At 43.8% G+C, this 25,133-nt stretch overlaps 11 protein-coding genes across 11 annotated transcripts; 2 read left to right on the forward strand and 9 right to left on the reverse strand.

Moving 5' to 3' along the window:
• Positions 1-103: 103 nt before the first annotated feature.
• Positions 104-3,617, reverse strand: BYT42DRAFT_362007 (PHD-zinc-finger like domain-containing protein). Its single transcript, XM_051563228.1, has 6 exons — positions 3,435-3,617; positions 3,300-3,359; positions 3,112-3,237; positions 2,883-3,021; positions 325-2,811; positions 104-253 (listed from the first exon to the last, which is right to left on the reverse strand). The coding sequence occupies exons 2-6, from the start codon at positions 3,306-3,308 to the stop codon at positions 189-191; spliced, it is 2,826 nt and encodes a 941-aa protein (XP_051423243.1). The 5' UTR covers positions 3,309-3,359; positions 3,435-3,617; the 3' UTR covers positions 104-188.
• Positions 3,618-4,385: 768 nt separating this feature from the next.
• BYT42DRAFT_361737 (uncharacterized protein) lies at positions 4,386-5,944 on the forward strand. The gene is made up of 7 exons (XM_051563225.1): positions 4,386-4,580; positions 4,643-4,707; positions 4,769-4,873; positions 4,954-5,024; positions 5,097-5,408; positions 5,478-5,560; positions 5,628-5,944. Exons 1-7 carry the CDS (start codon positions 4,562-4,564, stop codon positions 5,684-5,686), a joined length of 714 nt encoding a protein of 237 aa, XP_051423244.1. The 5' UTR covers positions 4,386-4,561; the 3' UTR covers positions 5,687-5,944.
• Positions 5,870-6,498, reverse strand: BYT42DRAFT_546539 (uncharacterized protein; the record flags this gene model as incomplete). Its single annotated transcript, XM_051565889.1, has 3 exons — positions 5,870-6,150; positions 6,225-6,272; positions 6,357-6,498. 3 exons carry the CDS (start codon positions 6,496-6,498, stop codon positions 5,870-5,872), a joined length of 471 nt encoding a protein of 156 aa, XP_051423245.1.
• Positions 6,499-6,519: 21 nt separating this feature from the next.
• Positions 6,520-7,301, reverse strand: BYT42DRAFT_361874 (uncharacterized protein). The gene is made up of 2 exons (XM_051563226.1): positions 6,725-7,301; positions 6,520-6,610 (listed from the first exon to the last, which is right to left on the reverse strand). Exons 1-2 carry the CDS (start codon positions 7,153-7,155, stop codon positions 6,556-6,558), a joined length of 486 nt encoding a protein of 161 aa, XP_051423246.1. The 5' UTR covers positions 7,156-7,301; the 3' UTR covers positions 6,520-6,555.
• A 147-nt stretch (positions 7,302-7,448) lies between these two features.
• BYT42DRAFT_614571 (chorismate mutase) lies at positions 7,449-8,538 on the reverse strand (the record flags this gene model as incomplete). Its single annotated transcript, XM_051571870.1, has 5 exons — positions 7,449-7,765; positions 7,840-8,069; positions 8,134-8,155; positions 8,233-8,361; positions 8,454-8,538. The coding sequence occupies 5 exons, from the start codon at positions 8,536-8,538 to the stop codon at positions 7,449-7,451; spliced, it is 783 nt and encodes a 260-aa protein (XP_051423247.1).
• Positions 8,539-10,254: 1,716 nt separating this feature from the next.
• On the reverse strand, positions 10,255-11,412 carry BYT42DRAFT_572203 (uncharacterized protein). The gene is made up of 3 exons (XM_051568578.1): positions 11,290-11,412; positions 10,990-11,210; positions 10,255-10,909 (listed from the first exon to the last, which is right to left on the reverse strand). Exons 1-3 carry the CDS (start codon positions 11,360-11,362, stop codon positions 10,436-10,438), a joined length of 768 nt encoding a protein of 255 aa, XP_051423248.1. The 5' UTR covers positions 11,363-11,412; the 3' UTR covers positions 10,255-10,435.
• An 855-nt stretch (positions 11,413-12,267) lies between these two features.
• On the reverse strand, positions 12,268-12,521 carry BYT42DRAFT_486850 (60S ribosomal protein L38; the record flags this gene model as incomplete). Its single annotated transcript, XM_051563762.1, has 2 exons — positions 12,268-12,389; positions 12,461-12,521. Coding segments are annotated over 2 exons (183 nt in total), but the record flags the coding sequence as incomplete, so codon positions are not given.
• Positions 12,522-13,055: 534 nt separating this feature from the next.
• On the reverse strand, positions 13,056-15,488 carry BYT42DRAFT_572211 (kinase-like domain-containing protein). The gene is made up of 4 exons (XM_051568579.1): positions 14,848-15,488; positions 14,666-14,776; positions 14,442-14,587; positions 13,056-14,360 (listed from the first exon to the last, which is right to left on the reverse strand). The coding sequence occupies exons 1-4, from the start codon at positions 15,080-15,082 to the stop codon at positions 13,248-13,250; spliced, it is 1,605 nt and encodes a 534-aa protein (XP_051423250.1). The 5' UTR covers positions 15,083-15,488; the 3' UTR covers positions 13,056-13,247.
• Positions 15,489-17,998: 2,510 nt separating this feature from the next.
• Positions 17,999-19,934, reverse strand: BYT42DRAFT_546544 (uncharacterized protein; the record flags this gene model as incomplete). Its single annotated transcript, XM_051565890.1, has 5 exons — positions 17,999-18,086; positions 18,175-18,515; positions 18,571-18,754; positions 19,287-19,403; positions 19,924-19,934. 5 exons carry the CDS (start codon positions 19,932-19,934, stop codon positions 17,999-18,001), a joined length of 741 nt encoding a protein of 246 aa, XP_051423251.1.
• Positions 19,935-21,208: 1,274 nt separating this feature from the next.
• BYT42DRAFT_496930 (mate-domain-containing protein) lies at positions 21,209-22,869 on the reverse strand (the record flags this gene model as incomplete). Its single annotated transcript, XM_051564464.1, has 3 exons — positions 21,209-22,236; positions 22,302-22,569; positions 22,636-22,869. The coding sequence occupies 3 exons, from the start codon at positions 22,867-22,869 to the stop codon at positions 21,209-21,211; spliced, it is 1,530 nt and encodes a 509-aa protein (XP_051423252.1).
• Positions 22,870-23,812: 943 nt separating this feature from the next.
• BYT42DRAFT_572217 (ribosomal protein L1-like protein) lies at positions 23,813-24,964 on the forward strand. Its single transcript, XM_051568580.1, has 4 exons — positions 23,813-24,315; positions 24,373-24,564; positions 24,636-24,695; positions 24,775-24,964. The coding sequence occupies exons 1-4, from the start codon at positions 23,850-23,852 to the stop codon at positions 24,846-24,848; spliced, it is 792 nt and encodes a 263-aa protein (XP_051423253.1). The 5' UTR covers positions 23,813-23,849; the 3' UTR covers positions 24,849-24,964.
• The last annotated feature ends 169 nt before the right edge of the window (positions 24,965-25,133 follow it).

The following is a 25,133-nucleotide window of genomic DNA, read 5'->3' on the forward strand; positions in this document are numbered from 1 at the left end:
ATTGAATGTATTTTGCATATAAAAAATATAATTTAAATGTATCTACAAGGAATTGATATGCTTTCAGTCATGGTTAAATACGGCGGACAGTTGAGGTCCCGGGTCTAGTTGCTTTAAATTGCAAGCAAATCGGTATCCATTTTGCGCTTCTTCAATTCGAACCGCACGTTTGGTTCGCTTGGCTTGCATCAACATTTCTTTATCGATGTCGCTGTGCCCAAATGGATAGATGTTGGATCGCTTGATCCAGCCCCTGCAGGAAAAAAGAAACAACCAATATCAAATTAGGCCCACATAGTGTCAACTGCTTTTGGAGTTGCTTACCATCGATGCTTTTCTGGTACTTCAAAGAATTGAACAAAGACTGTATCGTTTCCCTTTTTAGCCAGGATGCGTTTCGGGAGATCGACGTCCGATGGATCGACAATCTACCATACAAATAAATACAAAAGATGAAAAAATACGGAGATGGTTGGGTTACCTTGGCCGGATGAGCCGGAAAACCATTCACACGAGCCCATACAATTTGATTGGGAACAATTGAAGAAACAGAGGGGATGGGGGCCGGCCGGGAGGGTCGCTTCGGCGGTGATGGCGAAGTGGACGTGAATCCATTCTCCGGATGCTGTTCAGTTTCTTCTTCTCCTTCTTCTTCTTCCGAATCGCTGTCCTCCAAATACATCCATCCACGGGGCGCCGGTCGACGGGGATCCTCTTTCCATGGCACCACCATGCGCGCATCATGTTGTAACCCGGTGTGAGCACAAAACAGCGCTCTAGCTTCACTCGACATGCGCGGCCGCTTGCGCTCCAGTTCATTCATGATGGCCATCAAACTCTGATTTCCCATACTGCGCGTACGTCGACGTGTTCCTTGTGTGGCCGGACGCGACTCCAGGGGCGGTTTTTCGGTAGCTGTGGTCTCTGTTTTGGGAATCAACACTGGACACTCCTTGGCCCCTTGGGTGGTATTTTTCACCGGTTCGGATCGGTCGGGAATATGCGGTGGCCTGGCATTTTCTTTCCAAAGTTGCATGGCCAGTGATGACGGCGAAGATGGCGAGAACGGCAAGGGCGGTGCGTTTTCGGTATGTTCATTTACGGTGGGGATTGGTTTAATGCGCCGTCTGCCACGACGCTTCTTCGCAGGCGTGTTGATCAGCTCGCAGGAAGGGTTCTCGGATACCGGAGGTATTGAGGGCTGTTCAGTGGATGGTCTAGGCGGGTCGGGTGGAGGGATGTGAGTGGTATTGTAAGAAAAGATTTCGGGATGGATGTTGACCGCCAGCAATCCTGCTTCCCGGGTGATTGGCAACGCTTGATAGTGATGCCTTGCTGTTACCATGCATTGAGATAATCGGTGAAGCAGTTTCTGTGCGAGGCGGTAACGCGCGGTATGCGATGCATTACTCTTCATTGCCTGTTGGCATAATAATTTGATGTCGGCTTCAAAATCCTCCAGCTGTAGATACGTGTGAAGTTCCATGCGCTGAAGAATCACCGAAAACGATAAAATGGGAGTGGCATGGTCCGCGTAATCCAGCGCTTCATCTGCCATCACAGTTTCCGAAAACATTTTTCGCTTGTCGAGTTCCATCAGTTGCATCAATACCGGTCGAAGTACGTATTCCGCCGGGTACAGGATAATTTCAAGGTACGCTTTCTGTTTCCGGAGTCGTTCCAGTTTCTGCTTTTCTCGTTTTTGCACTTCACCCGACAACATGCGTATTTTCTCCAGATCCGTTCGTAACTGATTCATGGCACTTAGTCGTTGTCGCATGCCCGTCGCTGAATTGCGTGACCATGTCTGTGTCCAAGGTTCAAGGTGAAGTCGCTTCAGCAAAGGCGCACCACGACGTGATTCCCGCTTCAGAGACCAGTATCGGCAGATGCTCGTGATCAACTGCGGTTTCATACGAAGTTGCGCTTGCCGAACGCATTTCAAACTCTCCAATTTAAGAAGTATAGGGTCAGGCGCAATGGGGGCTCCCGCCGAATAATGACGCTGATGCGCGCGAGCCGCTTTGGAGCCAGGAGAATGAAGGTGGCGAAGCGAAGGAATCGTATAGCCATGCTGGGCTCCAGCGTCCTCACTTGAATCCGATGTTTTCCGACGTTTACTGCCGCGCCGCTGTACGTAAAGAAGAGTATCGTCTGAAAGATAATCATCGTCGTCGTCATCGTCATCATCATCGTCGTCAGCACTATGGTCGACCGACGATGGGGACGAAGGTCGGTAATCCATATCATCATCGCCGTCCTCCATATGCAGGTGGATGGTTTCTCGTCTTGGCCGTTTCTTTTTCGTCTCCCTTGAGTGTGTCCGTAACAGGGTCGCTTGCAATTGATGCACGTCTTTCGTCACTTCGGTAGGGTCTTTGTAATCACGAGGAGTATGCTTGTCACAGTAAGCTTTCAACGTCACGCTTTCGAAACCCGAAGTCTGGGATTTCATGCGCATGCACAAACCGGCTCGACGTGCACAGGTAACATGAAATGCAGCAAAGCAGTTGCGACTGTCGCATTGAATGCAGGCACCTTGGCGATCGCGGCAGATAAAGCAGGTCAACTTCCATCGACTTTTGGGGATCGCTTGAATATTGTCGATCGGTTCCATGTACACATTGTTACTCACACCCACTTCGGGGATCCATATCGCACATAACAAGTGAGCCCATTTGTTGGTGTTGGTCTGTTTGAACGCGCCACCTTCATTGGGACAAAAGATACACGAGACGGGGTTTTCAGGTGACAACATGCATTTTCTGCACAACCATTGGCCTTCGGGAATATAGGGGATCCCATAACAGTCTGAATCGAACCGTCTTATTATGTGAAAACCCAAAACAGATCGTCTCATTTTGTGATTTTGGTTCACTCACCTTGATGCACGGCTAAATTGCACCCGTCACAAAACACAATAGCGTTACTGTTTTCGCCTTCATTGTCGCCACAAATGCTGCAAGCGGAATCTTCAGGCAGTAAAGGCTCATCCTCGGTCTGTGCAGGAAGATCCTTGATCTACCATTGTCCTTGATTAGAAAAGCCTGAACAACAGTCCCATCCCACAGTCTTAATTTTTTTCTTTTTTCTTTTAATTTTTAGTCTTACCAAGTTGAACCATTCTTTTTCCAATTGATCAATAATCGTTTCAAAAAGGCGAGGCGAGATGCGACCGAGATTATCTTTTTTACGTTCCACATTCAACATTCGCAACCAAGCTTCATCTAAAATTGTCTATTAGGCACATTTATGATCTTCAATGTTTTTCTTTCTGGTTTTTGCTGTCGGGGTCTTACCTTGTTCATCCATGTCGTATTCTACGGTATCAAACAATTCAATCACCGAGGGACCTATTTCTCATATAAGTGGATCGATTTACAAACAAATACCACATTTGAAGCTGCCCAAAAAAAAATAAAAAAAATGCCTACCGATATAGCGAATGTAATGATTGGGTCGGTGAAAAGCATGTGTATCATATTCACTGTCATGAAAATCGGGATCATCGTCCTCGTCGTCGAGATCTTGATTGTCGTCGGTCAGCTTTTTAAAGGTAGGTTTAGGTAATACGTTTGCGGGAATGGAAGACGGACGATGGTTCGGGACCGAAGCGGGTTTTGGGTCGAGCTGTGGTGATGCGGGTTTGGCGTCCTCATCCGATTCTTCAGGAACCGAAGATAAATCCGAGCCTGCATCCAAAGCTTCTGAGCAAAGGTCATCGATGCGCATATCGGTGGGAGGTTGGTTGCTTTTCACGGACAAGTGACGGATCCAATCGTCTGTCTTGATGGGCTGGATGGCGGAGTTTTTGGTTTGGAGCGACGACAACGGTGATTGTAACTTGCAAGATGAAGAAGCCCCACGATGAACCACCGGCAATGGTTTTCGAACGTCGAGGTCAGGGTAAAAGTCTTTGTAAGAACATTCTTCTCTGGGCCGAGATATGTCTACCGTACCAGAAGACTTGCCATGGGTTGCTTTCCATTTTCTGGGTCGACCTCGACCACGGGATCCTCCTCTTCCTCTTCCACGCTTCTGATAACCCGGCATGGCTGAATTACAATTGCGGTTTTACAATGCTGACACTTGGTTTTTTCTTCTCTCACGAGAGAAAAGTTCAAGTCAAAAAGAGTTTGAAGAATAATAAGAATACAGATGGCAGGGAAAATATAAATAGGGATGAAAGAAAAATACAAAATGAATGTCAGAAAGGCAAACGATGGACTTTTGGCTCGCTTTCCTAGTGCCGCCGAGACAAGAAGCCGTATGAACTGCACAATGAAAGTGATGAACAAAAAACTATAAAAGAAAGAGGTTTCCGCAGGCAAAACGGGCAGCATCCACTGATTGCCTTCTTTTTGCCTAGCTTTTATGCGTTCATTTGCTGCTCACTTCGCGTTCCTTGCTTTGTCCAGTTAGTCGTCCATCACGTGCCGTGACCACCGTCGGAATTCACCCCCAGCGGATCTTTTTTTTTTTTTTTGGCCCAACCTTTTTACATCGTATCTCTTGCAAAGCCAGAACGGCGCGACTCCAAGAAGCCTCGTTTTTTATCGTCATGTCATCACAACTATGGAGTAAATTTTACCATGAGCATTTCATTACGCTATTGAACAGGATACTTATCGCTTGTATGTAGGTATGCTTCTTCACCCCGACGAACCGTTTCCCGTACCCATGAACGGCATGCTTCATTTGACCATGGTAACAGCACGGCCCGCTTTCATTTGCAAGTTGGACCTTTTTATTAAACCAGCTGTCATAGGCATCGCTGCACGATTCAAACGAAAAGATTAAGAGTGGACGTCATACACTTAAAGTTATTGTCAAAGACCAAGAGTACGTGCTGTGCTCTTTAGCTCGCAATCACGTACGTTGAATCGTTTTCTATCTTGGCTTTTCCATGGGCCAAAAATGCTCACAAAAATCCCCAAATATTGTCGATTTTAGGTCGAATTTCAGGCGTTGCAACACTACTTTACCCCTCTAGACAAGGCGATACTTGTCGTATCGGGAAAGAGGTAAATCAAATGAAGAAAAGAGCGTGTGTGTCAGTAGATCAAAAAACTGAATACGCAAGTAATCCTATCCAGTCCTGTCACTGTGACGGGCACCTTTTATCCGTACGAAGATGAGGACGAATCGCAAGCGATGCAAGATATCCAGGCCACGCAACTCCCAACGTATTTAAGCGACTTGTTGGGCGATGATTTACCATCGGATGACAGCGAAGATGAATTTGAAGGAGCCGACGCATTTGGACCGTTACAATTCCGTGATCCCACTGATAATCGATTTCTCGGTGGATTCCAACTCTGTCACTTTGGTCTCAGCAATCAGTTTCTACCCTTTGATGACATCAATCTACGAAAAGAAGAAGAATCCCAAGAAGATACACAGTTACAGTAAGTTCATCGCGCCATCCTTTGTTCTGTTCGTCATGGCCAGTTTTCTCAACCCATGATTTCCTTCAGCGATAACATCGCTTCTGGCCTTATCAATGCGCTTCTCAACAGTGGTGATGCTTTTCAAGTAAAACAAGGCAAACAATTACTGAGTAAGTGGCTGAAACATTGCTGTTTCAAGGGATCATCCCAGGCACTGATAATCTTTTCTTTATACAGAAAAACTGAAAAAGCAGCAGCAGCAACAACAACAACAGCAACAAAAGCTCTGTACATAGAATCCAAGCCGAACTCAATCTCGATCTTGGACACGAAACGGTTTATTATTCTTATTATTATTTTGGTTGTTTTCTTTTTCACGCACATGCACACACACACACACATATTCTCTCTCTCTCTCTCTAGATCCCATTTTAAAATAGCCTTTTTTTCCTTTTTTTTTTCTTTTCCCTCATTTTTTACTAGCATAAACGCGCACTGGCAAAAGCGCGCGCTCCAGAATAACCAATAAATCCGATATATTGAAGGTCTATCTTTTCATAGACAGCGTCGGTTTGGAGCAACTTGATCAGAACGTACTTGCCCGCACGATGATTTAGGTGAATGACCGCCTCCCGTTCACGGCTCGGTATACGAAACCACGCAATGGGATCATCCGCATCATCCGGATCCCCTGCATCAAAATAGCAATCAATATACGATTCCCAGTCTTCCTTTGTAAATCGATCAAAGATTTGAGTGGCTATTCAAGAAAAAAAAATCGAATGATGAGGATACATCATTCTAATGCGATTTATGTTTTACCGTTCCACTTACTTTCAACATCGATAGGATCATGCGATACAAAGATCATCCCTTCTTTACCTAATACAATCTTATCAGTATAAAAAAGAAAAAAAAACGACCAATGAACCGAATTTCCGGTAGACATGGTTTCTTTTGGCTTACATGATGTTCGGTGTCCATGCGACGATAATTTGATAATGACCTGCGAGATGACACAGTTGATATCGCAGGCAATGCCGCTCGCTGCCCATCCACAATATTTTAGCAGAATATTAATGGTACCATGATGTCGTATGCTATCCATTGGTCTCCATGAATAATTGAAGATCCTCAATGCGGAATAGTTTGGGATCGAATAAGCTTACCAATATACGGATTGATCGTTGCGCAGAACTTTTTCAACGCCCGTTGCAAAGCTGTAGGAGGAGAAACGGAGTAGAGAAAAAATGCGGCGTTTCAAAAAACTTTAATTAGCATGATGGTCCTGGCTGGTTCCGCTGCCCAAGCTTTTCTTTTTTTAAGTTGCTTGCCTGTAACTGTCATAGTCTCCGGGTACCGATTCAAAATGCAAGATATCATGGTCTAATTCGATATCTAGCTCTGACACATCCACGGCCGGTTCGTGTAACCGTCGTTCGATGTAGTGACGATGAGCGGCATTCGCTTCACCGCTATCGTTGTGGCCTAAATTCAGCCGAGCCAGAAATCGTTCAGATGGATCGATGGCTCGCAAACGGGATATTGGCATAGGCAGTGAACCTAGCAGTTCCAACTGACTAGCCCTTGCACGATTGGAAAATCGTCGTGGATGTGTATTGGAGGACGACGACGACGATGACGCCGAAGTGCCGAGACGAAAGTTGGAGAACATGTTATCGACAGGTGGAGGACTGGTGACGGGCGATAAAGACATAAACGATAGCTCGGCATTTCGACGTTGAAAAGAAACTGCAGGTGACATAATGATGTTTTAATGTTTCCCTTTTTTTTTTCCTTTTTTTATCTCTAGAGTTATGAAATAAAAAGGAAAAGGCAAACACAAAAGAAACAACGATTCAAATAGAGAAGACAGTAGAAACAAGTAAAGGGGAAGTTAAGAGCTAAAGCCAAAAGGCGACCAAGGCAAAAGGGACAGGTTGGAGGAAAAAAAAAAAGAAAGAAAAAGGAAGAAAAAAGGGCGAAAGGGAAGAATGGAACCAGATGGAATAGAAGAAAAAAAGAGACCACAAGATTAGGGTTGTGACGTGCTTTTTTTTATTTCGCAGCAGCTGCTTGGGTGCCTCGCAGGATCAGATAATCGACTTCTACTTGTTTCGTCAGGGGAATCACCCACCGTTCATATAACTCGACAACCACCTTGATTGGAATACGTAAATGTGTGTTGGACCCCACTTGTTCCTGGTCAAGGGTTTGACCATACACCAAAGCTTTGCGTCCAAGTCGCTCCAACAGCTTCTTTTCTACCGCTCGATTCGTTAACAACTCGTAAATGCCATCACGATCGTTGGCTAGCGCCAATCGAGTGTAATCCTCCGGATTCGATCTAAATTTCGATTCCGCAATAAATTTGCCTAATTTTTATTTTATGATTAATGTCTCATACCCGATATGAATGTTCCACACATCAATGGACGGATCGACTTACCGTAATGAATACGACGACTCAGTGCTTGAAGACATTCAATATCCTTGGTGGCAGAACTACCATAATTCTGATCATCCGTATCTTGGCAAATCTCAGGAACAATGGACTTGGTGTAAATCTTCATAATTTCCTCATTGACATTGATATCGTTGGGGAAAAGGAATTCTTTGAACTGTAAAGGTGGCAGAATCGGTTCCGGCAAAGGTGAAGTGAAGGCGTATTCATCCGGACTATTTTTTGCAACATATTAATATGGATGAGCCTCAACCATTCCCACCCTTGTGTTCATCTTACCTTGTGTATCTTCTTACTTTGGCTGTGGGTGACCGCAGTTTCAATAATGTGTGATTTAGTTGCTGAGAAACACGAGACAGTTGCTATGTAGCCCCTTACCGTGCACTTTTTCGGTTTCCCATAAAAAGAACTCGAGAAAGCTTCGATCGCCTGTGGCACCCTGGAATTCCAGTGCACCAGGAATGTAGATACATCGGTTCATGGCAAATTGAGCCCGCTCAATGAGCGCTGTCATGATCCCACCACGTTAAATCACACAATCACAAAAAAAAAAAAAAAGAAACCGGGGATCCCGGGGATCCCGAGAACTCGGCTCTTACCGAATATAATAGTATCTTCGAGACGAATAAGCGTGTTACGCAAAGTATCCAGTGAAAAGGGATTGTCAATATTAAAGTTGCTCATCTAAACTGGGGAAATGTACCAAGGCCGAAAAAAATTACGTCTAGTGAGTTTTATCTTTTTTTTTAAAATTTTCAGGGGATCGAGATTGAGGAGTTTACGGGTTTTTTCCATAATTTTGCGTAATGTTCACGAACTAAAAAAATCCAATCAGTAAATAGCGCTTCTTGAAATCATAAAAAGTCAAATCAGTCTATCAGGCGCCAAAAGAAACATGGAATATGATCTTACCGTAATCTGCAGTCGTCTTTACTACGACGCAAACTGAAATATTTCGGGCCTCCCCTCGCCTGGAGCGATGCTGGCCGCAATTTGGTGAATTCTCTTTTGCGACGACGTCGCGGTTCCACATTGTCTTGCAAGATGTCTTTTTACAGACCAAGATGGAATGTAGTTCCTTATTTTCGTCATCGTGAACAGGCTTCAAAGTTTTCTCCTGGCATTTGTGGCACACCTTTGAACGGGAAGGAGTTAGATGGATGGCTCATTAGCTGATTAAGGCAAACTTACTTTTGAGGTCTATGCTTCACCTAGGGCCACAACAACAAGCAGGCCTCGTTTCTCGGCTTTCTTCAACACTGATCGGCACATGCTCGAGATTCCGGGCAAGCCACCTTGATGGCTCCCCAGCTGCCATTACCAAATGCGATCAAGGGTATCTTTTGGGATTTTGCAAATTCGGCGGCTTTCCACTTCCCGGACTTTCTAAAACTAGGAAAAGGTGCGACTTCTCGTACAACGTCAACTATCCGTTCAAGTTCGGATGTGAATCGTGCTGCCGAATCTGGTGGCAAATTCAAAATTTTCGCGAGGCTGATTTTGATAACGAAACGCCTGTAATGGCCTAACTTCTGCGTCAAGTATTCGTCTAGTAAAAGCTCATGAAAAGGGACAACTTGATTTCCAACTGGAAGTGTGAGGATTGCCCTCAGGGTCGTAAATCCGAGTGCATTTCTTGATGGGTCAGTTTTTCGCCCTTGTGCTTCCAGTTTGCGTCTTTTGTTGGCGTCTCTTTTCTTTTCGGTGGCTTACCTTGGGACGCTTCTTGCTTTCTTTTGTAGGACATGAGAATGGATGGCATACTACATAGATCAAATTTGATATACACTTACTGTTGTAGGGGCACTCCCGACTTCGTGCATCTTTATGCCCTTGAGCTCCGCATCGTTTGCGAACTACCGATGATCTGTGAGTCGTGTCGCTTTATCTCTGAGCATTTTATTATGTGTACCTTGCTCCTGTTTCTCCATCTCCTTGCGTACGCGCTTCTCCTTCAAGGATCGCTGTTTTCTTTGCTTCTTTAACAGTATTATTTCTTGAGCTGTTAAGCCTTGCTTGATGCTGGATCTGTGATGTGCATGATTATGTAATGAGGAAGGATAAAATAAGGAAATAAAGAGAGGAAAAAGAAATTTATGCTGATAACAATAAAGGCATATGGCTTGCTTTTTTTTCAGTGCACTTCATAGACTGTTGTCAGAAAATTGATGGTTTTTGGACCATCTGGCACTGTTTTCCTCTTCGCTATTTGGCGCCTTCCGGGTAAGCTTTTGCATGAAATTGCCGCCAGCATCGCGTCCTGCGAGGGGGCGGCCCGAAATATTTTAGTTTGGTGAAGACGACCGCTGTTTACGGTAAAATCATATCAATGTTTATTTTGGTGCCTGATAAACTGATTTTTATTGAATTCGCACCTGCCTCAAAAACTCTGCTTTGTCTGTCAAAGTAAGTTTAGTAAAATTGGATTTCAAGAAGCGCTATTTACTGATTGGATTTTTTTAGTTCGTGAACATTACGCAAAATTAGGGAAAAAACTAATAGAAAATAGGGCGAATGGAGAGAAGGTGGCTCATTCCTGCACACAATGACAAGTTTTGACATGCAGCATGTGCAACCAAATTTACTTTTGCTTTTCCTCGAGAGATACGTCGCGACCGTGTTTGAGCAATTTTTTCGTGGATGCGTATCCATATAATAATGTACTGAAGGTCCATTTGGCGATATTCACGGGGTGATACCACCCTCTCTTCACACAAAGATACAGTGCAAGGATGCCTTGACTAATATGAGCAGTGCAAGCAATTGTCCAAAGCACACGGATTACATCGTGACCTATAGTGCGGCGCAGTTGCAGTACAAACGAAGGGAATTGCCGTGCCAAAAACGCATCGGAAGCGTAGGTCAGCGTAGCGGTTCCTGCCATCCCTGCCGCAATTGCCACTTGCCAAAACATGTGAGCGGGGAAGAAAACGTCGCGTGGCACATTGTCGGCTTCTCCGTACACGGGGTTCGGACGGACCACCGGTTCATTTTCCTCAGCCATTTGAGCTTTCATCAGTGCCGCAATCGGTGGAGGGCCGTTGAGTGAACTTGGCTAAACCAATATTAATTAATCAACCCCACTATCTTACTCTTTTTAAAAGAAGAAAAAAAAACTGCATGTCAATCCTTTACCATTCCCAATGCTTCTTCGGCTTCTTTGGCCATGGCTTCCAATACAATTCGAATGTCTTCTCGCTTCGATAGTGGCTGTGCGAAACGAATAAAAACTTCTCCTTGGGTGCTATCCGGAAGAACATATGAAACTGTAAATCCTTGGCTTGTCAAGCTTTCAAAACTGGCAGACACCGCATTGTCAATGCCACCAAAGTACCGTGCATAAGCGAGATTAGCGCCTACCACAATGAGAGAAAACATGACGTTAACGGGGAACGGATATTGAGCGCATTATCGGTTCAATGGTGAATGGCTAACCCGTATGGCCTTTCATGTAAGCGGAAATGGGACCGCTGTGTTGAGCAATGGGGTCGGCTAATGACGAGGACATTGGAGAAAGACAAGCAAGTGTGTAATAAAAAATGGCCTATGAAGAAAACCCAGGCGAATTTCCGAAAAATTGCCAATCTGATTTTGGACAATTTTTTATTGTCAAAGGTTTTATTATTCTTTTTCTGTTCCTTGTAAATCATGTTGTTGTTCTGTAAATAATCATGATAAAAGTTAAAGTGAGATTAAGTAACATGGAGCACGCGAGCGTTTTATGCTGGTTTGTTTCTGTAAGCTTACTTTTATATTTGGATTTTAATGCGTTTTTATCCTTGGCGAGGAAAAAGATATTGGACGACGGTACAGCACGTTCATATAATCTCTAAGCAAAAAATTGCTGAGTGATACCAAAAAGTAAAAGTGTCGCCGTTAAAAGTGAGTGCTTACAGCCGTTGGTCGCAGAACCGAAAGCTCTGCATTGAGCACTTTGATCTCTTGCAACTTGTTTATAGTAAAGAAAAACGTTTCCGTAGATGAGTGTCCACGATCCTAAAGCTCACTGGTTACTTTTTAAAAGAGAAATTACTTTTTCGTTCAACCGGGAATCGCTCATGGGACAGAATGAAGAAAAAGAAGCAGGATACGCATGGCAACATTTTTTAATACAAAGCTTTGGTTGAACAGTCACGACCAACCCACGATCCACAAACACCACACCGTACTTTACAAATGCAGGACACCATGAAATGATTCTGAAGCAAGCTTTTTATTAGAGTATGAAAACCCTACAGGGTGGCCCATCTAACATATTTGCCATCATTTTCATCGCAGGTCGTAGTCAGTCCAACTTCAGAAACGTTTGGGTCCACTTCTTAGATTTCCTGGACGCTGAGAGCTACGGGTCAAAAAAAAAAAAAAAAAAGTAAGCGAGCCAGACTCGAGATCTAAAAACTGAATCGACGTACCAGGAGGGAGCGATTGTCTGAGCTTCTTGGCCTTCTGCTTGTCGTTGACAACGAGAGTGTACAAGTAACGGGAGCATCTGACCTTGAACTTGTACTTGTCACCGTTCTTCTTGACACGGGCAGCTGATACCGAATTCAAAAAAGCGTTAGAGTTGTATTGGGAAATGGAACGATCGAGGTGGGAAAAAACTTACAGACGGCGTCCTTTCTGCGGGTGATCTCGAGGAATTGCTTAATGTCCAGAACCTGCTTGGGCTATAATGCGAAAGTTAAAATTGATTAGCTTTCGTCTGCTCTTTTAAGATGACCGAAAATGTTGAATAAAGAAAGCGAATCCAAGTATCGAATAGGAGAAAATGTTGATCCATCTGTTTGCATCCATTTTCGACGACTTGATTCCTATCCATATTGAGCTAGAGATTGGATGTGATATATACCATGACGGATAGATAGACCTTGCAAAGGAAAGAAGGCTCACCCAATGGATGTCGCTGGTCGCTTTACTCCCCCCTCCCGTCCACGCTCACCCAACCAATTTCCCAGCCATGGCCCACTCTGGAAATTGACGGTCCGGAGGTCGGACCAATAGGCTCGAAATGCTCCTCCTGAGGCCGAATTATCCGGTAATGTCGTCGGATGTGAAATATCCTAGCCGCACCGCTCCGATCTGGTTGCTGCTTCGTTGTCCTGGGTTTCTGAACATGTTGCTTTCCGGTTTTATAACCTGTTGGATGGATAGAGTCATCAACAATGCTGTTGTTGCTGGAACGGTGCACGGAATTTTTGAGTTGCAGAAAGAGTAAACGAAAAGCATGTATATTTCACGCCCTATGTATTTTTGGTTTCTTTATTATTTTTTTTATTTTTCGCTGGCCCTGACGAACATAGCACTCGATAGAAATGATGCTTGTTACTGTTACCAATGAAGGCTATTTGCTTTGGGGCTACGTTTTATTAAAACAAAGCAAGTAATTTGGCTGTTCAAAGTCGATGGGCGGTATTTTTAGCAGTGGAAACGATGCAAGTTTGTTTACCCACGGCCCATACATCGGCTGACGTGTTACGGTAAGGACGCCACGGCTGCTTTTGATGCGAAGACGAGGTGGACATGACCACACGGTCAGAGTGAATGTAAGAACGTCTCGTGGGCGGTCCTTCTTCCTCTGTACGGCTTTGCTTATAGCTGTTGTTACGTCGTCGACGGTGAGCATGCAGGTCTTCTTTCTTGGTGGGATCCAAGCATTGGAGGGCATGAGAAAGTTCGTTCATCATAAATACACCTTCACGGTTCTCCTCAGGAAGGCTTGCCTTTCGATACCGCATCGTGTTGTCTTTGAATGATGATCGTCGGGGTCGTGTCTCTCGAGTATCTTCACGATCTCTGCCTGCGTTGATCTTGGCCGACGGACGATGCAAAGAACTCAACGGATGTTTCTGGAATGCATAGGCCGATGGGGCTGGCTTGAAAACCGATCCTGTGAGGGAGGGATTTACCCGTTGAGAAAATTCGCCTCCATCAAGGGATCCTTGCAGTAACCGCCTCAAATAGTCGTAATCAGGACGATCGAAAAACCCAAGTCGACGTACGTATTCAATGAATTCGAGAAATCCACGTGGGAGTCCGGTGCATAGATCTTTGATCATTGTACTTTCCTTGACGGCTCGCATCTTTTCCCATCCTGAGCGGCATGTGCGTGCCTGGATACCGGTCCATGGTAAACCGTCGAGAACGAGTTCGAGGACAAGATAGCCAAGACTTTCAAGGTCGTCCCTGCGAGTAGGTCGTTCCCCATGATGCACGTTCAGTGAAGCGTATCTTGCCGTGCCTGTCTTGTTTCGAATCGGTCGTTTTGCTTCAGGATGAGGTTTGCTGGTTTTTGGATTTCGCCACCAAGTAGCCAGACCAAAATCGACGGCATAAATCTTGGGCATGCGCCGTCGCCATTGGCGAAAAAAAGAGCGGCATGGGAAATTATTCTCAGCTGAACTGAAATGGGGAATTGAGAGACCGTCTTCAACAGCCAACAGGAAGTTTTCGGGTTTCACATCTCGATATACAAGGCCCCGACCATGGATATGCTCCATGATGGAAACCTGTTTTTGATTTATAATAAGACTTGAGCTCGTTTTTTTTTCATTCTTTTTTGTTCGCGTACTAACAGGAAGTGAACTTACCAACTGGCAACCTAGATGAACCGTGACATCCAGTGGCATCACCGACACCGATTGTCTTAATTCCTTCAAGTTGGGTCCAAGCAAATCCACGATGATGCAGTCAAAATCGTCATATTGACCGTACCAATGGCAACGTGGGATGCCAGCTGAAGAGAGCAAAAAAAAAAAAGAAACAAAAAAAAAGTTGGATGCCATAGTGGCAAAGCTTGATTTCATTCACTTACATCCGCCAGTGAGAATGTTATACATGTAACTTTCGTGTCTCAATTGCGGGTGATTCATGTCCAAAGGCTCCCGTTTTAGAGCGTACAATCGTCCATTGTTGATATCTTGAACTAGAGATAAAACCAATGAGCGTGTGAACGGTGAATTGAAGCGATAAATTTTTCAATTCACTGCGACTCACCTTTGAAAACTTCGCCAAACGATCCTTCGCCTATTTTGGATAAGACCAACCACTGGTTCATGACAATGACATCTTTGCTGACTACATCATTCTCTGTGATTGGGGTATGGGAAGAGACGTCATAAGGTAATGAAGGTTGTAATAGGGAACGTGAGACTTGAAGTGTGGTTTGATAGTAGCTAGGTGTCGTGGTCTTGGTAGTTGTGGTGCTGGTTGTGATGGTAGTCGTTGTCATGCTATTTAACGAAAGCGAGGGCAGTTTTACTTTTTGGAGAATGGAAAAAGTTTACAAGTGGTCTTCTTTTCTTTTCGAATGTCGGTTGCCGGTGGACCGATCGGCAACAAGGAGATTCAAAAAGAAAGAAAGAACCCTCTTCTTTGCCCTAACAGAATCAGTAGCTAGGTCACACTGTGGAAAATAAAAAGCCAGTGAAAGGCCAAACGGAAGAATAATAGATGAAAGACGTAAGAAGATTAAAGAGATACGAAAAAAGGTCGACAAAAGGAGTAAAAAGAAGCAATCCAAAGATCAATACTCCCAAAAAAAGAGAACCGGAAAAATAGAAAGAAAAGAAAAAGAATGCTTTTGTTGGGGCATGGGAACTTTTTTTTTTAGAAAAAATCGCAATAAAGCTTAATCAATGGTCAGTCATTCCGCGATTCATGCGAGGGTTCTTCCTTTTATCTGCATTATGCATTTTTACACTTTGCCCTAGCTAACAGTTAACATTTGCAGTTTTTCCTTCCTTAATGACCCAACAATTCCATCTCAGGATTTCACTATGGTCTGTAAAAAAATTGCTGATGAAATTGAACAGCAAAAGTTGGTCTCTCCATGATCAGATGATGGTTTCAATTACCAGTTCTTTTTTCGGACCTTGAAGATGCATTGGCTAGACATCGAGCGCATACTCGCTCATCCCCTATGTGAATGCGGTAAAGTAAATGGCGTAGGCCGACAATAAATTGGTACTGAATGCATAACAACGCGCGTGCACGTACCGTGGCAGTAATCCACACAAATCTTATTCAGTACCACAATCCTTTTACGGAAACCAGATACGGGAACCCGATGATGTTGATTTCTGCCCCGCAATTTCGTACGATAATATAAAAGCAAAGAAAAAATATATTTCGGCAGGCAATTGTTACAGACAACTCACTGGTTATCATTGCAAACACACCTTTTCTTTCGGTCGCCTTCGACACATAAACTTCCGCCGGTCGGTAAACCTATTCGGTCAATCACCGCAGCGTGTGCAGGATACGTGCAACAATTTCTGAAAATGACCAAATGTGCGAGAATTTTGATCTACGGCCGAAAATGAACACAATCGCACACCCATGAGCGACACTTTTGTGCAACTGTTGAACAGTCGTACAATCGTTCTAAGACGGTAATGGAAGCATATGAGTCGATGGTAAATAAGAGCGTAACCACATACTGGTAGTATTGGCATTCATGGGTTAAACACAGGGTGATATTCATTCATTTACACCCAAAACGGTAATAATATCCATACCACCATTATATATGCGCTAACAGTTAACGTGTTCATGTTTGATCTATTGAAAATTTATCAGCTACAAGGTAGTATAAACAGAAGCAATTTCTGTAGCATCTACTGAAACAAATTACGTACCTGACAAGCAAACCATTTTTCGATATTGTCAAATATGCATATCTTGGGTGAAAGTAAAAGGGGAATTTTTATTCATCATATCTTTTTGTATACAAAATAAATGAAGAAGAAAGAGGGCAAGCACGATGTTGATTCGTATCGTGTACTTTTCGTTGACGCACGCGCTGATGCGCGTGTTGCGTAAAACCAGAATGTAGAGACGTTAGATTGTCGTGGAACTGACCGAATCGGTGACAGATTGTTACCTTTGATAATCCATGATGTCTGTTTTAAAATATTTCAAAGAGGCCCAAAGCATCGTCTCTGAATTCCAATATGCGATGATGGGTGGGCCGGAGAAGGGGGAGGTACGCAGGATGACTGATATGTTGTAATTTGAGGAATCAAAACATTGGCTTGCTGGTGAATTTGAGGAATTGAAGAAGAATCATAGTTATTAATGGAAAGATACTCACGACGATGACTTTTGCGAGTCCCAATGGCTGAGCATCTTGACTTATGTATGTATTGGGATCACATAACAGGACAGTGGTGACAATTTTTAAAATATGGATATTTATTTATGTTTTAGACAAACGCAAAGGTTGGGTCGAAAAACGGCGGTTCATCGACATGGGGATTGTAAGTGTAATAGATTACTGACGACCGTTTTTGACACAGCAGATGCTGTCTTGTACGGCCAGGCAATGGTGTCTTGGTTTACTCGGTCATGCAGCCTTTCAACCCTCACTGCAGCAAGCAGCTCCTTGACTCCAGCATGCTCATGGCAGAAAAAGTAATTGGATGTCACCGGAATATGTGACGCACATTGAGTAGCCGCGGCTTCTGTCAGTATTTAAACATACGGACAAACGAACGTATGATTAACTTCGGGCACTGTCTGCTGCTTCTAATTTTTGTTTCAGAGAAATCCAAGAAGTCGCACACGCGATTATACTGTTCGATCCATTGTTGCTTCCCCACATTTGGCCATCTGCCCAGCATTTGCTTGTAATTTCTACAGGTTGGGGTCGACCTTCGCAAAGCTTCCCAGTCTATTCGCCCAATAAACACAAGAGCCTCTTTTATGTTCATATTTCCGACAGTTTCCATACCAAACCGTTCCCCAGAGTTCAGGTTCGTTCTGTCCGTCGCTGACGCAGATGACCCTGTGCTGTCGACGGACGCGCGTTCACGGTTGTTGGATCGTTCGAAATATCGAATCGCAGCGAGAGCAACGAGAGTGTTTTGCGAGTTCGCAACTGGTTCTTTGCGCGAGTGATGTTGTGTTTCACTTCGTCTATGGTACGCTCCATCGCAAACGCGGCATACACCGGCAAAGGGCCCATGTACTGAATGACTTTGTAGATATGCAGGAGGTAATGTTGCGATATAGTAAAGACGTGGTCGTCAACCTTGCCTTCACGGTTGAACTTCACGAGAGCACGGTTCCACAACAACAACAGGCAAGATTGTACAATTTCGTCAGATACGTGATCGGCAGCTTTTCATCAACATTATCAATACGTTCAAGCACCAGTGTCGGGACAGTGAATCCAGTCCACGGCTTTACAGAATCCGGCTTTCTTGGAAATATCTCCGCAGTCTCCAGAAATTCTTGAAGGAATTTTTCCATGCACGCCAATAATTTGGTCTATGACCGAAGAAGGCAGCTAAAATGGGTTATTCTGAGTTCCGTAGTGACCTTGCAGAAGCTTGAAGATCCTTTGCAGCTGCAAGTTCATCTACTGTCTTTCCAGTCCAAATAAATTGAGTGGATATGAGGAGATCCACTTGCTTGAGGTTCCATGACCCAGAAACACTAACGTTCTCGCTTCTCCAAGTAGGGTGAAGCACTGTCGCCTTGCAAAGTCGGTAAGATATCCCTAAAGGTTCTGGAGACACTGGTGGTACGAAATGACGATGACAACCCGTCTGCAATGATGCAGTCGTCCTGGATGATGTCTTTTTCGTCAGACATCGATCCAGGTTCCAGGAGAGCTGCTCCTCTGTAACCAGGAACTGATAATGGGAGTTGATAATGGTCTACAAAAACAGGTAAGGGACTAACTCATGAGCTTATATTTCTGATGCTGCATACCTTTAACTCATTATCCTCCCCACCCACAGGAGCAGCCTGCTTGCAGTTAGCTTGCTCATGCTTCACTTTATGAAGTTCCCGCTGCAAGCTGCGGACAGTGCCTTCGAGGTATTCGATCCTCTGTCGATCAGAACTGACGTCCTCTTGTCTGCGTTTCTTTTGGTAAGAGGACGCGCTGTGGTAACTATTGAGGGCTGCGAAAGTGTATATTCCCAGATGGATTGTCAAGTGTAGCCGTCGACTAGTTGCTACTTGGCGAGTTCCGTTCCACAATCTTCTCGGTATCGCTTTTGCGGCCTTTGTTAAACCAGACGTTGCAGATGGGAGCAGTGAGAATCGAAGCTTTTACGTGAGAATGTTTAAAAGAAAAAACAACTCGACTGCTCTGCCCTGACCCTGGTGTTTAATGCGTTGTCCAAAAATTTGTGCAAAATTTTACTGCGTGCACCTGTGTTTCCCCATTTGAGAAGCTGATTCCGGAATTGAATACATTTTAGATTCGAGCGATGACGTTACTGCTCTTGCTACAATTTATTTGAATCAAAAACGCGCAAACGACAGCATTCTTATTGATTGTAAACAGCTCAACCTGGAGATGACGCCAGTCCTGCAGGTCAATCGGTTTATGCCGCCAAGCTACAGATGTGGTTTGCGTTGGTGCGCGTTCCAATCGCGTAAAATATCTACAAAGGATTTTGACATAGTCAATGACATACTTTTTGCCGATACGCACACATGCGCTCGCATCGGCCTTAGTCGTTGTGCTCTCTGTGTTCTGTTGCCATTGCAACTTGGCGCACTGATACTGAACCCTGACTTCGTATACTAAATACCTGAGCGTGTATTGTCATAGCATTATTGATCTGCTGTTTCACGCTGAAACTGAACAAGCTATGTGCCTGACAACCGATCCATTTTTGGCCTTAGCAACTACGTAACGGTATCTCGGGTTCGATGACTTTCCTTGCTCTTCAGACGCATCTATCATATTATTTTGGTCCTTTTTTTTCATTGTCGTTTCTTCGCTTCCGCTGATCCGGTAGTGCCACTTTTCTTTGTACTGCATTAGATGTGGATTGATTAATTGTTGTTCATGTTAATATAAGATAACGTCTTCGAAGAATCGCATGCTCAAAATTTCTTCGTCGTCAGTTCGCACTGCCCTCTTGAGCGAAAGGCATGATAGAACTCGAACTCGTACAGTGCATATCGATAAATAATCTGCCATATATTAGTTTGACTCGGTGATACAACGACCTGTGGGAGCATTCGATCCACCTCGAAAAAAAAAGAGTTTGGGATATTAAATGTAAATAAAACAGCTATCGCGATCCTCACCTCATGCACATTTACATTTCAGGCATATCTTACAACCATCAATCTAAATAACAAGAAGCCGTCCCCTCATAATCGTTGGCAAAACAGAAAAACAGAAAAAATCAGAGATTCTAATGGGCCCTGACAAAAGCCAAGGGCCTTTACTGGCAACCATGAATTAAAAAAGACAAAAAAAAAGACTCAGACTCCCATTTCTCGACACGATTAGTTCCGTTGTCCCAATCTACTAGCATTTTTGTGTTTGGTTTGTCATCATTGTGATTTTTTCAATGACAAAGGCGATGCTCCAAAGGGCAGATCGATCAAGCGACCTTCCGTTTCGGAGGCAGCACGCTTTGCCACCTTCACTATCTCTGCTGAAAATTTTTTAAAAAAATTTCGCTTTTACACATTGTGACCGCGAAAAAAACAAAAAAAATTCTGTAGAGGAAATACGGTGTGTGGAAACGCTTAGCATGTAGAGAAGAGCTACAGAAATACAAGTGGTGCTGTAGAAAAGTAATTTACTAGAGGGATGTCTGCCTTAGTTGGCATGACAACTTGAAGCATGCATGGAATTTTTTTTGGGGCGGTGACTGGAATGGATGAACCCGAGGACTCAAAATGTTCCGTAATCTTATTTTGTACCCGAGAAATACAGTGTTGGCCAAATATTTATTGTAATGTACCCTGTTTGTGATTATCGCGTTTTTTCATTTATGATAGAATAACAAATGGACCACGCGCGCTATAAGATTTGGTAAAGGGGCATGTGAATTGGAATGTCAAAATTTGGAGAGTCCGATGCAACGATATGAATTTGTTGAACCTGTTACATGTGAGATCCCGGATATGGAAACCGAGTTTCAACAGGGTTTCTGGATTATTTAAGTTTTTCTAGACGGTATCAACGTTGATCCTTAAATATATCGATGATGATGATTTCTTCGTCCTCTTGAGTTGATTCGTTCGATGTTCACTGTCATTGCGATAAAACAACAAGTTATATAACATGAACTTCTAAAGCCAAAAATCATATGATTATTTTCCCCTTTGGTAAACAGTTTCGTTCCATTTTGAGTAAAAAAAAAAAAAAAAAGTTTCGCAAGGTCGCAATGACGTGAACGATGTAAATATTGGTGTTTTTGCATGCATGAATGAAACACTAGATGACGGGGAGAGGGAATGATCAAGGGGAAAAAGTCATGCACAAAAAGACAAGGATGATATGTGAAAAAGTAAAAGTAGTCCATGAAGACTTGAAGAAAAAAATGTAAACTAGGAAATACAGACGATGATGAGACTGGTATAAACTTTTCTTTTAAACTTCTACGGTGCTGTCGGTATCCGGATCACTTTCGGTATGGACGTAAAATTGTTCTTCTTTCCGTATACGCTGTCTCGTATTTTTAGCTTCTCGATGCCAATCAATGTGGAAAAGAAATCCGCATTCACCAATGGCGGCAAGGAATAGAGCCAGTGACAGAGAGGACCAAATGCCTTGAAGACCCCAAGTGGCCCGGAAAGTCAAAAGGAAACCCGCCGGTAAAGCCACGAGATAATAGGCAAACAAGTTGATGCAAGCCGCAATATTTTGCCGACCCAGTCCGCGAATCACGCCTCCGCACACACCACATAACCCGTCGGCGATCTGGAATAAGGAAAGCAGCGGCAAGATATTTGCAACCGCATCGATGACCGGTTTATCCGAGGTGAAAAGATAGCCAAGCCATGTCCGTCCAACAATGAAAAATAGAGAATTCAAAGCGCCAAAGATGACAGCATATAACAAGGTAACAATGGAAGCACGGTAAGCTTTTTGACCGTGCCCTTCTCCCAAAGCATTGCCCACACGGTTAGCTGCTGCCACAGCAATACCAAAAGGAATGGTATACGTTGCCGAAACCAAGGTCAATAGAATGGATTGCGCGGCTAAATCGATTGTGCCAAGATACGAAGCGGCGAGAGCGGCCAGTTCAAATGCCCACCATTCGGTACACACCATCAAAATGCCCGGGATGGCTAGACGTAGGAAAGGCCACCAATCCCGCAAGCATTCGCGAGTCCAACCGCCCCAGGCTTCATAGCCTCGGCAATAATAGATGTAGATCAATAAAAAACACAGCATTAACCAATAGCTGCAACTAGTCGCCAATGGCGCACCAATGAAACCAAGCTGGAAAGGTCGACAATAAACGAATAGATAATTCAGGCCGAGATTAATTGGAGATGTCACGAAGAGAGCATAGGTCGAAGCTTCCATGATGCCCTGAGCCTGACAAAATTTCTTGATCGCTTCAAAACTGATATATGCCGGCGCACCGATAAGCAAATACCGCAGGAACAGACCTTCAAAGTGCCTATGATGAGAAACTGAATGGATTCCTTTGGATTTTCTTTTTTAAAAAATTTACCTGCAAGGGCGGCGAGATCGGGATCTTGATTGACAAATATGAGTAAACGTGTGGCATTCCACCATGTTATTGAGATGGGGATAAATAAAATGGCAAGGACTAGTAAAGCGCGCTGAAGGTGAATGCCCAAAAGCGTTTTATCACGGGCACCTGTCCATGCTTGCGAACACAGGGTATCGAGAGCTGTGCTTGTTCCGTAAGTAATACTCCAGGCTGACACCGTAGCGAACATGGAACCTAAAGCGGAAGCACCCAGTTCCAATGGACCCTATGCAAGGAAGTTCATGAGTGGCTTCATTCTTAAAATTATCGCAGATCTTGCATTTCATCCTACCAGATGACCGAGAGTAAAAATACTGGCCATTTGAAACGAGCTTTGAAGAAGATAGGTGCCGATGATGGGAAGACTATTGACGAGCATCCATTGAAATTCTTCCTTGTAAGATGCATTCTCTGTGGATTTATAGGAAAGTAATGGACTCTGTTCCGTCAATGTCAAAGAAACAGACGAGTTGCTGGAGGTATCATCATCCGTATATTTCGTATGTCGATGCTGACTTAATCCCATACCAAGAAAAAGGAGAATACGAAAAAAAAAGTTTGATAATCAGGAAAGAGATAACAAAAAAAAAAGGTGGAACAAGGAAAAAGGGATCACCCTTTTTTTATTTTCCTTTTTTTTTTTTTTTCGGGACCGCCAAACTGATGAACTCAGTGAACTTTTTGGTATCAAACATTCTCTTTTGTCTCCTCTTCCAAAACAAGTGGTTATACAAAGTAAGAAAGAACCTGTTGATCAATTTTACGGTATTTCTGGGAAACCACCTTTTCTTTTTTTCACTTCTTCAATGTCTACTTAACTGCAGTGACAACCCAGGCAAGCGGCAAGCGGACAGTGGATGCTGGCATGAATAGAAAGCATGGCGCTCATGAAAATGAAGCTTTTACTAGCAAAAATAGTTGAATAAAAAAACAATTACCAATGTTTGGTCTTAACCGTTTCATCGCACGGCATTCTCAAGGTTCCCGAAACTGTCAATTTTTTTCTTCATAAAAATCAGTCAACGCTGGATGAAAGAAGCTTTGGAGCTTTTGTTCATTCTTTTTGATTTTCTATTGATTTTAAACCTAACCAATCATATAAGATCGTGAAATGCTCGGACGATTCGTGCGCTTGAAGAAGGAGGGAAAAAAAGGTTTAAGCTTTTTTCAATAAGACGAGACGAATAGCGTCGAATTGAAATGACAGTCCAGTCTGTTCAATCTCTAAAACTCGATTGTTTATCCCATTGTTATTGTTTAGGGAAAATGCCTGGGAAAACATCAAGACAGAAAAACACCGCGGATCACCCGTCCTACACGCCGGTTTTGCAGTGCAGAGTTGATTGAACCCAGTGCCCGATGGAAAGTGCGGCCCGAGCCGCTGGACAGTTGACATCATCATTTATTTCAGTCTCCGACGGACAGAGAGGTGTAAACATTTCTGGCTGCCCCCTTTGACCGACTGTGATCCCCACCTAGAAATTTTTCCACCTCGAGTTTATCGCCATGTTCTCCTTGACAGCTCGTGTCGCTCGGCATCCGTGCCGAGGAATTATTGCACGATCGTACGCATCGAAAAAGAAATTCGCCTATAAAGAGAATCCCGATGCGCTTGACGTGAAACAGGCAGTGCGTGTGTTGCAAGCCCTCGAAGTCGGTCATCCTACGCATCAGATCGAAGCCCACATTCAATGCAAAATCGAAAAGTCGACTCCCTTGATTCGTGGATCCATCGTGCTTCCCAAAAACATCAAACAAGAGGCCACTATTCTCGTCTTTGCTACTGGCAAGCACGCTGAAGAAGCTCGCAATGCCGGCGCACACTATGTTGGTGGAGAAGAATTGATTGAACAAGTACAAAAGGGAGAACTCAAATTCGATAAATGCATTTCAACCCCGGCCATGTTCCCTGCAGTGACAAAGATCGCACGTATCCTCGGTCCCAAGGGTTTGATGCCTACTGTTAAGAAAGGTACATTGTTCGACATGGGTTCACGCTTGCAGCTGTATTTAATCTTGCATCGTCTAGGTACTGTCACGGAAGATCTGGCCAATGTGGTAAAGATGTCCAAGGGTTCCTTTGATTTCAAAGCTGATAAACAGGGTGTATTACACACCGGTAAGTGTGTTTTCGATGGGGGAGACAAGAAGTTCGGATCTGACCAAAAATTGCTTAATTTAGGCATCGCCAAAATGACATTTGATTCTGCTGATGTTGAAGGTACAGCATAAAACGAGCATATAAGAGTATCGGAGACCATGGAATACTGATGCTGTTTTTTTTGACATTAGCAAACTTAAAAGCCATTCTGGAGGAATTACGAGTATTTGGCAAAGCGAATAATTTGAAATGTAAGTTTCGATCATACATTTGGATGTGTTTCTGTGGATACAAGGTGATATTGATGTTTTTGCATCCTTTTTTTTTTAGCCATCATTCAAAATGTCGTATTATCTAGCACACGAGGTCCCGGTATTGTGATTGCTGGCGGACCCTCTTTATAGACGCAGCACAGTCACTTGTACATTTTAAGCTTAGACATACAAAAATTTTCAAGTCATTTCATTATCCCCGGAATCGCTTGATTCGTACTAGTTTCAAACAATCAACAGTGTTCCACCCAACAGGTTTTATTTATTTATTTGGGGGTGGGGTGGGGATGAAAGGAGTCTCAATGATGATAGTGATGAACGAGTGCCATCATGTCCCTATGCATGGGAGGCATAAAGCAGTCAACCAGGATTTATTGTCGTCATTTTTAAGTCAAACTGTGTAAATTAGCGTGCACG

This window comes from Radiomyces spectabilis (assembly GCF_025331425.1).
Source record: "Radiomyces spectabilis strain NRRL 2753 chromosome Unknown BYT42scaffold_7, whole genome shotgun sequence".
NCBI classification, from domain to species: Eukaryota; Fungi; Mucoromycota; class Mucoromycetes; order Mucorales; family Radiomycetaceae; genus Radiomyces; species Radiomyces spectabilis.

What these genes read in the sequence shown, in the direction of transcription:
- BYT42DRAFT_362007 (XM_051563228.1), bottom strand. An exon ending in CAATTTAGCCGTGCATCAAG is followed by an intron (nt 2,812 to 2,882) that starts GTGAGTGAACCA and finishes GGTTCGATTCAG; the next exon opens with ACTGTTATGGGATCCCCTAT. An exon ending in GTACCAGAAAAGCATCGATG is followed by an intron (nt 254 to 324) that starts GTAAGCAACTCC and finishes TTTTTCCTGCAG; the next exon opens with GGGCTGGATCAAGCGATCCA.
- BYT42DRAFT_361737 (XM_051563225.1), top strand. An exon ending in CAAGAAGATACACAGTTACA is followed by an intron (nt 5,409 to 5,477) that starts GTAAGTTCATCG and finishes GATTTCCTTCAG; the next exon opens with CGATAACATCGCTTCTGGCC. An exon ending in ACAAGGCAAACAATTACTGA is followed by an intron (nt 5,561 to 5,627) that starts GTAAGTGGCTGA and finishes TTCTTTATACAG; the next exon opens with AAAAACTGAAAAAGCAGCAG.
- BYT42DRAFT_361874 (XM_051563226.1), bottom strand. Translation starts at nt 7,155, where the DNA reads ATGTCACCTGCAGTTTCTTTTCAACGTCGAAATGCCGAGCTATCGTTT. An exon ending in GGAGACTATGACAGTTACAG is followed by an intron (nt 6,611 to 6,724) that starts GCAAGCAACTTA and finishes CTCCTCCTACAG; the next exon opens with CTTTGCAACGGGCGTTGAAA.
- BYT42DRAFT_572203 (XM_051568578.1), bottom strand. Translation starts at nt 11,362, where the DNA reads ATGTCCTCGTCATTAGCCGACCCCATTGCTCAACACAGCGGTCCCATT. An exon ending in TTACATGAAAGGCCATACGG is followed by an intron (nt 11,211 to 11,289) that starts GTTAGCCATTCA and finishes TCATTGTGGTAG; the next exon opens with GCGCTAATCTCGCTTATGCA. An exon ending in CCGAAGAAGCATTGGGAATG is followed by an intron (nt 10,910 to 10,989) that starts GTAAAGGATTGA and finishes ATATTGGTTTAG; the next exon opens with CCAAGTTCACTCAACGGCCC.
- BYT42DRAFT_572211 (XM_051568579.1), bottom strand. Translation starts at nt 15,082, where the DNA reads ATGACAACGACTACCATCACAACCAGCACCACAACTACCAAGACCACG. An exon ending in GTTTGGCGAAGTTTTCAAAG is followed by an intron (nt 14,777 to 14,847) that starts GTGAGTCGCAGT and finishes TTTTATCTCTAG; the next exon opens with TTCAAGATATCAACAATGGA. An exon ending in TAACATTCTCACTGGCGGAT is followed by an intron (nt 14,588 to 14,665) that starts GTAAGTGAATGA and finishes TGCTCTCTTCAG; the next exon opens with CTGGCATCCCACGTTGCCAT.
- BYT42DRAFT_572217 (XM_051568580.1), top strand. Translation starts at nt 23,850, where the DNA reads ATGTTCTCCTTGACAGCTCGTGTCGCTCGGCATCCGTGCCGAGGAATT. An exon ending in GATGCCTACTGTTAAGAAAG is followed by an intron (nt 24,316 to 24,372) that starts GTACATTGTTCG and finishes TGCATCGTCTAG; the next exon opens with GTACTGTCACGGAAGATCTG. An exon ending in CAAAGCGAATAATTTGAAAT is followed by an intron (nt 24,696 to 24,774) that starts GTAAGTTTCGAT and finishes TTTTTTTTTTAG; the next exon opens with CCATCATTCAAAATGTCGTA.